The 13,149-nt window shown below is 36.2% G+C and overlaps 2 protein-coding genes across 2 annotated transcripts; both read left to right on the forward strand.

Moving 5' to 3' along the window:
* Nucleotides 1–2,646: 2,646 nt before the first annotated feature.
* LOC307129930 (uncharacterized protein) lies at nucleotides 2,647–8,904 on the forward strand. Its single transcript, XM_079822729.1, has 2 exons — nucleotides 2,647–2,854; nucleotides 7,058–8,904. Exons 1-2 carry the CDS (start codon nucleotides 2,761–2,763, stop codon nucleotides 8,272–8,274), a joined length of 1,311 nt encoding a protein of 436 aa, XP_079678855.1. The 5' UTR covers nucleotides 2,647–2,760; the 3' UTR covers nucleotides 8,275–8,904.
* Nucleotides 8,905–9,078: 174 nt separating this feature from the next.
* On the forward strand, nucleotides 9,079–12,915 carry LOC307129993 (uncharacterized protein). Its single transcript, XM_079822823.1, has 3 exons — nucleotides 9,079–9,291; nucleotides 9,518–9,579; nucleotides 11,583–12,915. Exon 3 carries the CDS (start codon nucleotides 11,588–11,590, stop codon nucleotides 12,497–12,499), a length of 912 nt encoding a protein of 303 aa, XP_079678949.1. The 5' UTR covers nucleotides 9,079–9,291; nucleotides 9,518–9,579; nucleotides 11,583–11,587; the 3' UTR covers nucleotides 12,500–12,915.
* Nucleotides 12,916–13,149: the final 234 nt, after the last annotated feature.

Genomic DNA, 13,149 nt, shown 5'->3' on the forward strand with positions numbered 1-13,149 from the left:
TAGTAAGCCAAAAATTGAAATCAATTACAGCCAAAAATACATTTAACCAGGTCCAAAAAGGATAACAAAAACAAGTAAAACTCTTATTCTTCTTGCATTTACAAATAAACCTGAATGGTAATAAATACTAATAAATAATAATAAAGATATATAATTGCTGACAGGTTTGTCCAATCATAACATGATCCTGGTTTGACAAAGAAAAATTTTCGTCAAACTTTTAAACCAGGAGTAGTAGGCACCCCCGAGAGTAAATTACAAAATTTAAAAATGATATAAAAAATATTTCTTGGAATGGTGCAGTACAAATTAGTGAACTGGACAGAAACTGAAATTGTGATGAGAAAAACAATTCAAAAGTAACATGTGAAAATGTAGACAAAACAGTGCATCCTTAACTAATGTAAAGAGAGATTTTGCTTTGAAAAATTCCTTGCTTACAAAAACACTGACAGATATTCTAAGCTTTAAAGCTACACTGTGTGATCTTTTCCCCCATCTAGCGGTGAAAATGTATATGACCATCCAGTGAATATTAGTTTCTTTTCCTCTCAATTCCGATTTCATTTTAACTCCTATGGTGGCCGATTTAGTCCAAGATTAACATGGCTTCCAGTTCGACCTCGTCCACATTCATCACGGTGCCATCGAGTGTTAAAACGCGAAAGGCGAAGCTTGAATTTATGGGTATGTCCCTCTTTGGCTAATGTACTTTCAAGATGGAGGGGCAACATGGCGATATGTATGTATGTATTTTCAATGGCATATTATAAACTTACGAGTATACTTTATTACTTGAAAGAAGTAAATATACAATAATGAGCACATATATTTTTGAAAGAACTAAGTGTTTTTAGCTAAGAATAAACTAAAAAATATTTTACAGTGCTTTGATTTATTTATATTTAATTTTATGCATGCAAGTGGCCACTGCACTCATCCCCGTTTGTTGTGGTTGTGGAGCTCCTCCGCACTGGGGAGAAACCACTGTACCGTGACATGTTGTTATCGGAGTAAATAGTGAGCGCAAACGAACGGCGAAGTTCGGTGTTTGGTTGGTTTATTTCCTTAAAGATTATAAAAAATAATTTGCACACAATAATACACTAAAACTAAGCAAATTTACACATTCAGGAGCCAGAAGACGCATTTGAAAAGTTGCGCAAACCCGCATCTCAGATGGCGCGCAAATATTGAGTTCTCTTTCAAGTCTTGCGCTTAAATGGACAAATTCACACAGATTGTCAACATGACCGTCTTGAGTATCCTCGCAAACATAATATTCCTGCTGTCTGTGTTTTTACTGTTAATCAAACAACACAAGACAAGGAAATCATTCACTGCTCTAGATTGAATGGCTTTTGTAACTTTAATAAGGAACAATCTTTAGTTTATACAGTCAAATATGCAATGTTATTTTACATTTGATTACTGATATTTCTGTGATATTTCGATATTTCTGTACCTGAAAACTAATGTTAGATCTACCAGAAAAACCTGAAAAGCACTGTATTTTGCTCTATTGTATTTATTTGTGAATGGCGTAGATTATTTGTTCTTATTTCTTAAATTGTATTTGACAGTAGTTCTTTTTTCCCTGAATATAGCACATACAAACTGAACCATGAGTAATTTGAACAGTTACACCCCTAGTAAATATGTACATAATAAATATATTACAGGCAGTCAGGCACCCACTAATTATTCTAGAAATAAGTTAATTCAACAAAGATAACCTCTTTTGCTACATATTTTTGATGGCTCGAATGCATACTCTACATGTTTTACCATTTATGAACCATCATGTATGTGCCCTATATCATCACCATTCATATCTATGCAACCAATAAATAAATTATTACTAGAGTACAAAATTGTTTACAAAAAAAAAAAGATGGATCTAGTCAATTAATTTTGCTCTCAAAATGCACCAGGTTTATGCATTTAAATTTAAAATGAACAAAATTTTCTTCCGGGGAGTATGCTCCGGAATCCCCTTAGAGGGACCAATGTCTAACCACTACAGTCTCACAAAATCCTGTGGGAAACCCTGAAAAATATAATATTTTTATAATGTGATATAAATATGAATAAACACTTCTACAGCTTCTCAACATTAAATTAAAGTTGCTCTATCTTGTTTACAACTAAGATGAAAAAAAATCTTTCTTGCATTGCTTTTACTACAGGCCATGTGCTTCTACTATTGAGTTGTTTGTTATTTCATATCACATTCAAAGTTACTCATTTTGAATTCCTTTTTACGCAGAATAATAGTTTTATTATCAATAATATACAGTATTATTACCTCCAGTGTAGGGCCCTCTCTGAGTCTGTGCCCCAGCCTGGCCCCCCAATGAAAAATTGTCTAGACCCGCCTCTGCACACGTCTGTCTGCACTTGTTTTCATTCACTCCTTCAAGTGAACTGTGGCATATTAGTGGACTAACGTAGGGAATAGTGAGGGTTTAGTGGGCGATTTTGGATTCAGCCACAGTGTTGTACATTTAAACGGTTGATGGGGAAAGTATTCTAAAATGCATTCGTAATAAAGAATTATTCAGTGTATTTTGAAGTGAATACATGCTCACTCTGTTCTGATTGACACTCCTCTTTTTCCAACGCAATTACTCTGCACTCCAATAGGTGGCTCACATGCGCCTCAAAGCGGTTTACAAACGGCCAGAAAACGTAAAAGAAGAAGATGATCGTTCTGAGAAGAAATAACAAGAGAAATCCAAGAGTAAACATTTGAAATCTATGTTAAAGATGGAGTTTATTAAAGAGGAGATTGAAGACATGCGTAATCCAGAACCATCCAATATAAAACATGAAGATACTGAGGAACAAATAGGTTGGTGTTCATTGCTGATTGCTGACTGTAAAGATATTTGCGGTTTCAGATTTTTGGCTAACCCCGCAGTGCGTTGTCGTAGACAGGCAAATAATGTTGCATATCATTGTTCATTGTGAATTCAGGTGAAGCGGTCCTCCGGGTCAGAGAGCAGTGTTTTTTCATAGTGACTCTTAATTTTGTAATGCATATAGCTCCAATAGTTGACGAGGCTGAATCCAGTACTTATTAGTTTGTTAGGCTACTTATTGACTCGTGAGCAACGAAAACGAAAATTGGCAGATTTTACTGCACCAATATGTTTTAATTGACCGTTAAAGTTATTAAATACGAGCCGCACAGAGTGTGCGTTAGAGTGGACACAAGTCCTTTATAGAAGAGCTACTTCTCTAACGAAATTCATATTTTAAGAATTTTGAACTGAGCACATTACACAATGAGCCGCCGGCAAAATACTATAGTATATTATTGTAAAATTACTTTAGTAAATACTATAGTGTTTTTTAACCATACTATAGTAAATATACTACAGTAAATTGTAATATATTGTAGTATATTACAGTATTTACAACACTTTGTTAATTTACTGTAGTATATTTACTATAGTACGGTTCAAAAACACTTTAGTATTTAGTAGAGTAATTTTACTATAATATACTATAGTATTTTTTCATGTGGGGTTTCTCGGCCGCCACAGAGGGTGTGTTAAAAAAGGACATTAGTAGAGCTGTTACTCTAACGAAATACACATTTTTACACTTTTTAAGGGATTGCGATGCGTTTGTGCCTATTTCCAGAGTAAAAAATTATAAACTAGACACACAAAGACATAAAATATAATTACAGTATTATTTAATTATTGTACATGTCATCAGCTCATGGGGAACATGGGTTTTTTCTCTTATTCACACTTTTTAGGGACCTTATTAGGCTACCATTATCTATTTTCAGAAAAAAAAATTAGGCCTTACTTTTTAAAAGTAAATACCACAGAAATATTGATAAAAATGACTGTAGACTAGTGCATTAATAAATCAATAAAATAAAATAAAAAAAAATATTACAAATTTCAATATCACAAGGTAGAGATTATGCCAGGATCCAGCCTCTTATGAAGACTCCAGATGACCCAACACCTGAATAGATGACACCTTCCCCTGCAAGGACTCTATACCATCAAATCGCCTGTGGATGATTATACAAAATTATCATGTTATCATTGCTTTAAAATGCACACAAATTTTTGCTTAAATGCATATATTATAAACTTGTAAATATATCATTTGTATTTTGTACTATTTTACAATTTTTATGAAGCCTTGAATTTATGAATTTTTTGGCATATTTCACAATGAGCCGCCCATTGCATTTCCAGCCCTTAGCCCGCCGAGAAACAGCGTCGCGAAATTGGCTGGGAATGCAAAATAGCTGTGTGCATTGTGTAATCTGCCCAGATCAACTGTTCATAAAAAATTAATCTACTGTAAAAATTGCTTAAAATTTGAATTTCGTTAGAGGAGTAGCTCTATTATAATGGTTTTGTCCCCTTTAACGCACCCTCTTTGGCAAGAAACAACACCGTGGAATTGCCAGACAACGCAATAGACGGCTCATAGTGCATTGTGTAATGTGCTCACCTCAAAGCTTCATAAAAAAATAATTATACAGTAAAAAAATTTTAAAATATGTATTTCGTTAGAGGAGGACCTCTACTATAATGGGCTCATGTAGGCCTACATTTTAACGCACACTCTGTGGCGGCCGAGAAACGGCACCGCAAAATTGCAAGAAAATGCAATAGGTGGCTCATTGTGCACTGTGTAATGTGCTCAATTCAAAGATTAATTAAAAAAAAAAGAAATCTACACTAAAACTGCTTAATATGTATTCCGGTAGAGGAGTAGGCCTACCTCTATTAATGGACTAATATCAACTTTAACACACCCTGAAAAACCCCACAAAATTGCCAGTTCAAAGCTTCTTACAAAAAATTAATCTACAGTAAAAAAAATTGCTTAAAATATGTATTTCGTTAGAGGAGTAGGCTAGCTCTACTCGGGCTCATGTACATTTTAACGCACACTCCGTGGCGGCCGAGAAACGGCACTGCAAAATTTGTAAGAAAATGCAATAGGCTGCTTATTCTGCATAGTGTAATGTGCTCATTTCAAAGATTCATAAAAAAAGAAATCTACACTAAAACTGCTTAATTTGTATTTCGGTAGAGGAGTAGGGCCTACCTCTAATGGACTAATATCAACTTTAACGCACCCCAAAAACCCCCGCAAAATTGCCAGTTAAAAGCTTCATAAAAAAATTAATCTACAGTAAAAAAATTGCTTAAAATATGTATTTTGTTAGAGGAGTAGCTCTACTATAATGGACGCATGTTCAATTTAACGCACACACTGTGGCGGCCGAGAAACAGTAGCCTACCACAACATCGTCTGAAGCCGCTATATGGCTCAGTATGCATTGTGTAATGTCAAGTTCAACGCTTTATTAAAAAAAATATTCTACATTAAAAAGTGCTTAATTTATATTTCCTTAGAGGAGTAGCGCTAAAGAGCTCATTTCCATTCTGTGACGGCCGAGAAACAGCGTCGCAAAATGGGCTGAAAGCGCATTGGCGGCTCATTGTGCACTGTGAAGTTCAAAGCTTCATAAAGAAATAATTCTAGAGTAAAAAGTGCTTGATTTGGATCTCGTTAGAGTAGCAGCTCTACTATAATGAACTGTCCTCTTCAACTGTGGCGGCCGAGAAACTGCACCGCAAAACGGGCTGAAGGCACAATAGGCGGCTTTGTGCATTGTGTATCTGACCAGTTCAACTGTTAATTAAAAATAATTCCACAATAAAAAAAAGTTTAAAATGTTTATTTCTGAGTATCTCTACTATAAAGGGGTTGTGTCCACTTTATGGCACACTCTGTGGTGGACGAGAAATCGCACAGCATATTTGTATTTTCCCATATAACTTTTAACGGTCAATTAAAAAATATTGGTACGGTAAATTGTGCAATTTTTCGTTTTCCAGTAGATCAATGCACGTTTTATTAACCAATTTAGTCGGATTTAATGCACACTTAAATATGGCGATAACACTTAAATATAAATTTTAAAAATATTGCAGTAAAATCTTGTTAAGTCTCTTAGTCGGAATGGGGAGACTACTGTGAAATATTTCATGTGCAATTTTGGTCAGGTACCCCATCCTTGGTTCCTTAACTTCACTATTCTGATTTGTGAAAAAGTTTTGGCCAGTTAACCCTTCCCTGAGTGCTTAAAAGGTAACACAAAAATTAAAATCATCCCATAATTTACTCACCCCCTAGCTATCTGAGGTGTATATGACTTTCTTTTTTCAACCAAACACATTCGAAGTTAAATAAAAAAAAAATATCCTGGCTCTTCCAAGCTTTATAATGAGAGTGAATGGTACTATTTTTTTGAAGCCCAAAAATCACATCCATTCATCATAAAAGTAATCAATACAGCTCCAGGGGGTTAATACTTTATACTTTATAAACGGTAATCACTAGCTTCCGGTAACTGACCCAAACTGCACTGCGAACCCTTTCACAAATCAGAATAGGGAAGTTAAGGAATTGCACTGTGAACTATTTAACAAATCATAATAGTCTTTTTGGGCCTAGTATGACCTGGCTAGATGACCATTCTTTAAACACATAAGCTCATTTATCTAATGGCTTGGACCACTATTCATTGGAACATCACCCTGTGATTAAACTCAAAGAAGGAGACAGAAATCAAATCAAGCAAGTCAAGATGACACGGGTTTTAGTCTTTCAAGTGTCCAACTTATGGAGCTATATGCATTATAAAATTAAGAGTCACTATGAAAAGACACTGCTCTCTGACCGCTTCACCTAAAATCACAAATCATGAAGAATTACATATTATTTGAATGTCTACGACAGCGCACTGCGGGGTTCTAGCCCAACCAAATCTGAATATCAAACCGCAAACTATCTTTGTTGCGGTGGATGTGAAATTAGATTATACAATATACAGAAATGCATCCAAATCATCATAACCTTGTATAGCATTTATTAAACACATTTTGATGGTATTAACAAGAGAATGAATTAACTAACCTTTGGCACATCCAGTATACTCTGTTGCTTTCTTCTGTGAAATCAGAGTTCACTTGAACTTATTTTACCCACACATCTTTTTTAGACTGGATGGAGTTGAAACCACCAAGACACAAACTGAATGAAGCAGAAAAGGACAACTACAAAACTCAAGGAACAAAAGCTAATAAGCTGCACACCTGCTCTCAGTGTGGAAAGAGTTTCAGTCAAAGAGGAAATCTCAACAAACACGTGAGAGTTCACACCGGAGAGAAACCGTATACATGCACTCAGTGTGGAAAGAGTTTCACGTGTACAACTGATCTCAAGTATCATCTGCTCCATCACTCTGGAGAAAAGCCATTTAACTGTGATCAGTGTGGTAAAAAGTTCATTTTATCATCACATCTAAAACTACACCTGAAAGTTCATTCAGATGAGAGACCTTATGCGTGTTCACTCTGTGGAAAGACTTTTTCGAGGCTGGATCATTATAAAAAGCACCAGACAACACACAATAATGTAAGAGATCATGTGTGCTTGGAATGTGGGAAGAGCTTTACTAGAGATGACTATCTGAAACAGCACCAAAGAATTCATTCTGGAGAAAAACCTCACAAGTGCTCATACTGTGACAAGAGATTCACTCAGTCTTCACACCTGAAAAAGCATGAGCGACTTCATACTGGAGAGAAGCCGTACCACTGCACTCAGTGTGGAGAGAGTTTCATAAGTGCCAAAAGTCTCAAATATCATCTGTACATTCACACTGGAGAAAAACCATTCAACTGTGATCATTGTGATAAAAAGTTTAAAACGTTATCAAATTTAAAACTACACCTGATAGTTCATTCAAATGAGAAGCCTCATGTGTGTTCTCTCTGTGGAAAGAGTTTTCCACGGCTGATCAGTTGTAGACAGCACCAGAAAACACATGATGGAGTGAGAGATCATGTGTGTTGTGACTGTGGGAAGAGCTTTACTACATCTAGCAATCTGAAACAGCACCAAAAAACACATGATGGAGTGAGAGATCATGTGTGTTGTGACTGTGGGAAGAGCTTTACTACATCTAGCAATCTGAAACAGCACCAGAAAACACATGATGGAGTGAGAGATCATGTGTGTTGTGACTGTGGGAAGAGCTTTACTACATCTAGCAATCTGAAACAGCACCAAAAAATCCATACTGGAGGAAAACCTTACAAGTGCTCATACTGTGACAAGAGCTTTGCTCAGTCTGGAACCATGAAAACACATGAGCGACTTCATATTGGAGAGCAGCCGTACCATTGCACCCAGGAAAGAGTTTCACCCAATTAAAAGCTCTAGCTCATTTTGTCCTCAAAGTTGTAGTTAGAAGCAGGAAAAATGGACCAGTGATGGGATTTGAGTGAGTTTGACAAGGGCCAAATTGTGATTGTTGTTGTTAATATATATATTTATAAAAGGCATATACAATGTTTATTTAAAATATAATTAATAAAGTGTTGAAATAGAGCATGTGTTAACTGAGCTACTGAAAAGCTGATATTTCCGTTTTCTTTGTTGGTGTCTGAAATCCCCTGTAACTTGCCACATTGATCAAACTCCAATATCCCTTTGAGGTGCATTCAAATCTCCAAACCTCACTGTACACATTTACACTACAAAGTAGCCTACATTTGTTGACTTTTATACAAAATTTATTGTAATGCATCTTTAAGACACATATGCTATAAGCGTAAAAAATTACATTGGTAACTATTCCACTTACATATTTCTTTATGTATGATTATGATGAGTAATGTGTTAGTTCATTATTATTTTAGTCAAATGATTATCTACCTTCAAATAGATTTAAATATTGTATACATTGACATTCAGTAATGAATTCATGATGTTCTTGACTTATTCTTTCACTTTCATCAGGTTCATTAACAAATAAACGCTGTGAGCCTAATCAGAGAAAGCAACAGAAATCTTGTGTCTATTTCATTTTATCTTTCATGCTGTAATGTTACCGTCACATTTGACTATAAATCGCTAGTTGTGATGGTTCAGGAATCAGTCATTCAGCGCCTTCTGGAGGAAGACGAGTGAATAATAATACACGCGACCCCAGCAATCGCGGTACGGTAGATGTTTACGACAGGAAGAGCGCTTCTACGGCTGCATAACGGTGTTGTAAATGTGAGAGTTTTGTTTTGATTTCTAATTATTGTTTGCGGACGAGTAGAATAGATGGCAAAACATCAGTTCTTTCAAAATATGAAGATATGTCTGATAAGTGTTTGGGTTTTAAAATTCAGTTTTATATAAAAGGTGATTATTGCCCCATTGTTCAATGGAAACAAACAGGTATTTGTCTTCTTTTTTTGCGAAACGATATATATATATATATATATATATATATATATATATATATATATATATATATATATATATATATATATATATATATATATATATATATATATATATATATATAATAAAATATGAAATATTTTGTATGTAAATACGAATAGCTTCAGGAAACTTAGTTTGAAAATATTGTAACTTTGTTTGTCTGTGTTTTGGTTATCAGATTATACAGTGATCACAGTGAAAACAGTGACATGAAAATACAAGGTACTGAGGAATAAAGAGGTTGGTGTTCATTCTTGATTCTGATTTTATTGTTTACTGCTTAAGGACATTAAGATAACAAAGTGTCAGGCAGTTAATCAGATCTGTAAATAATAGGAGCAGTGATATTACAGTCAATTAAAAAATGAAAAATGCAATGGACTTTTATCATACTCAGGGAGCAGCGCTAAGGATTTTTTCAACTAGCCTGGTCAAACCTCTTGCTGAAGCTCAAACGTGCTGCGTAACAAGAATGAACCTCATTGGTTCTTGCTGAAGCTCAAACGTGCTGCGTAACACGAGAATGAACCTCATTGGTTTTTGCGGAAGCTCAAACGTGCTGTGTAACACGACAATGAACTTCGTTGGTTCTTGCTGAAGCTCAAACGTGCTGCGTAACACAAGAATGAACCTCGTTGGTTTTTGCGGAAGCTCAAATGTGCTGTGTAACACCAGAATGAACCTCATTGGTTCTTGCGGAAGCTCAAACGTGCTGTGTAACACGACAATGAACTTCGTTGGTTCTTGCTGAAGCTCAAACGTGCTGCGTAACACAAGAATGAACCTCGTTGGTTTTTGCAGAAGCTCAAACGTGCTGCGTAACACAAGAATGAACCTCATTGGTTCTTGCAGAAGCTCAAACGTGCTGCGTAACACCAGAATGGACCTCATTGGTTCTTGCTGAGGCTCAAAAGTGCTGCGTAACACAAGAATGAACCTCATTGGTTCTTGCTGAGGCTCAAAAGTGCTGCGAAACACAAGAATGAACCTCATTGGTTCTTGCTGAGGCTCAAACGTGCTGAGTAACACGAGAATGAACCTCGTTGGTTCTTGCGGAAGCTCAAACGTGCTGCGTAACACGAGAATAAACCTCATTGGTTCTTGCTGAAGCTCAAACGTGCAGCGTAACACGTGAATGAACCTCGTTGGTTCTTGCTGAAGCTCAAACGTGCTGCGTAACACGAGAATGAACGTTGTTGGTTCTTGCTGAAGCTCAAACGTGCTGTGTAACACGAGAATGAACCTCATTGGTTCTTGCAGAAGCTCAAGTGTGCTTCAGAACACGAGAATGAACCTCATTGGTTCTTGCTGAAGCTCAAACGTGCTGCGTAACACGAGAATGAACCTCGTTGGTTCTTGCTGAAGCTCAAACGTGCTGCGTAACACGAGAATGAACCTCATTGGTTCTTGCAGAAGCTTAAATGTGCTGCGTAACAGTGAACAAAATTCTAGGTCTAATTCTAGTTTGGAAATAATCATTTTGGGACTATTTGCAAATAATATTTGCAATAATTTGTCAAATATATCGTTAGTTTCGAGATTCTTCCCATTTGTGAATAAATACATGGATCTGTATTTAACATTCAAATTCCTTAGTGGTTTGGTGGTAGCCTGACTCGTCCCCCTACGTACTTCCGTTCAATGTTCATTTTCCTCAAGTGCTCCGTCTGGGATTGCGGGATATTCTCTGGTTTTCTCCGGTCAAATTTTAACCAGTCCAATCAGTGAACAGAGGGAGTGGCTGAGAACGATGACGCTGATGTTGATGTTGTGCGCTAGTTTGAGATGACATACGTCACCACCAAATTTTAGCGATTGGTTATGGCAGATCCAGAGTGGCTCTAGGCAGATCCAATAGTTTTAAACTTCAACAGAGTACCCGACTTCAAGGAAGTGAACGCTTGTCAATGGAGAGTGGCCAGACTCTCTGTACAAATGAAATGCACGAGAGTCTGGTAGGACCAGGCTACCCAAAAGAAGCTCCTAGTACTAAAATCGTCCCTACTTCCTGCGGTGCGAACACAGCAAAATCCGGGTACTTCCACCATTGGTTCTAGGAACTATGAACAGGTTCCTCCAGTGCGAAAGCCCCTAATGTAAAGCCCTGATAATAGTTTTTTTTTATTATTATGTTAACATCAGAATGGCGTAATTAAATGTATCCATTCAAAAAGATACAAATAGATACTTGATCTTTGTTGCTCTTGATTTGATTTTTATAAATCACTGTGTTTTTATTGTAGATCTGATGGAGGTGAAAGAGCAAAATCAAGAACTTAATGCAGTGGAGGAGTGTCAGAAACCTCACAGTCTTTCAACTGAATCTATTAATCGCTCTCAGACTGAAGAGAATGCCTCAAGAAACAGAACTCTAAGAAGAAAAGCCAAAAAGTCGTTTGCATGCCATCACTGTGAAAAGAGTTTTGAAGTAAAGAAACGCCTTAAAAGTCACATAAGAATTCACCCTGTAGAAAATATTTTCACTTGCCCGCAGTGTGGAAAGAGTTTCACAAATAGAAACAGACTTCAGAGACACATAAGAGTTCACACTGGAGAGAAACCGTTCCCCTGCTCCCAATGTGGAAAGAGTTTCACACAAAAAGTACACCTCATTAAACACATTAGAGTTCACACTGGAGAGAAACCGTACTCATGCCCTCAGTGTGGAAATAGTTTCACTAGCTCATCAAATCTTAGAGTTCATCTGCGCATTCATACTGGAGAAAGACCATTTAACTGTGATCAATGTGGTAAGAAGTTTATTTCTTCAACAAATCTGCAATGCCACCTGAGCACTCATGCAGATGAGAAGCCCCATGTGTGTTCGTATTGTGGAAAGAGTTTTTCATGGATAGAGTCGTTTAGACGACATGAGAAAATGCATACCGGTGAGAAAGACCATGCGTGTTCTGAGTGTGGAAAGAGCTTTGTAACAGCTTCCCAATTAAAAAAGCACCAAAGAACTCATACTGGAGAAAAACCTTACATTTGCTCATATTGTGACAAGGGTTTCGCTCAGATTGGAAACCTGAAAGTACATGAGCGAGTTCATACTAGAGAGAAGCCGTACCACTGTACTCAGTGTGGAGAGAGTTTCACCCGAGCAAATCGGGTAAGGATTCATATGAAAAACCATTGTCCAAAGATGTCACAGGGATGAAAGTTAAACATGTAAAATAACAGTTTTTAGCTAGTAATTAGTTGTCAAACAAAGCATTGTCTAATGAAATGTAGACATCTCTGTACTATGTCAACTACATTTAACTCTGTATAGTTCTTTAGACCAGAAACAAATGTAACAAAAACACATGAAAATATAGATGATGTTCCCCAATCAGTCATTTGTCTGCATGAAAAGATATAACTTTAATTGTAAATTTTAATTTACATTTTTTGACTGTCATTAAACTGAGGTTTTGAGTTTTGGTTTTTATTTAGGTGAAACTTTTTTCTTTTTTTTTGTTAAGTAGAATGAGATATATGGCAATCTTTGTAATATAAAAACACAACACTGTAAAAAAAAATACATTTGGAAAAATTGTGGGAATTGATAATTGCATATTGGCCCAATAAATGACGTCCAAATAATAAAACATGTAGTGGGACTTTATTTTGTATATTCTGTAGGGAATTGATTGAGTTGTTGTGGTTTGACACTTTTTTGTTTTACTAGTTTAAATTCTCCTCACATCCTGATAGCAATCAATAATTGCCCCATTATTTTTGCCACTATGTGCAAACAACAGTGTAAGACAGTACTATGTACGTTATTGTGTAAAATGTCTTCACACAGTGAAACAATGCGCTTCA

This window comes from Gobio gobio (assembly GCF_949357685.1).
Source record: "Gobio gobio genome assembly, chromosome: 8".
Classification (NCBI taxonomy): domain Eukaryota; kingdom Metazoa; phylum Chordata; class Actinopteri; order Cypriniformes; family Gobionidae; genus Gobio; species Gobio gobio.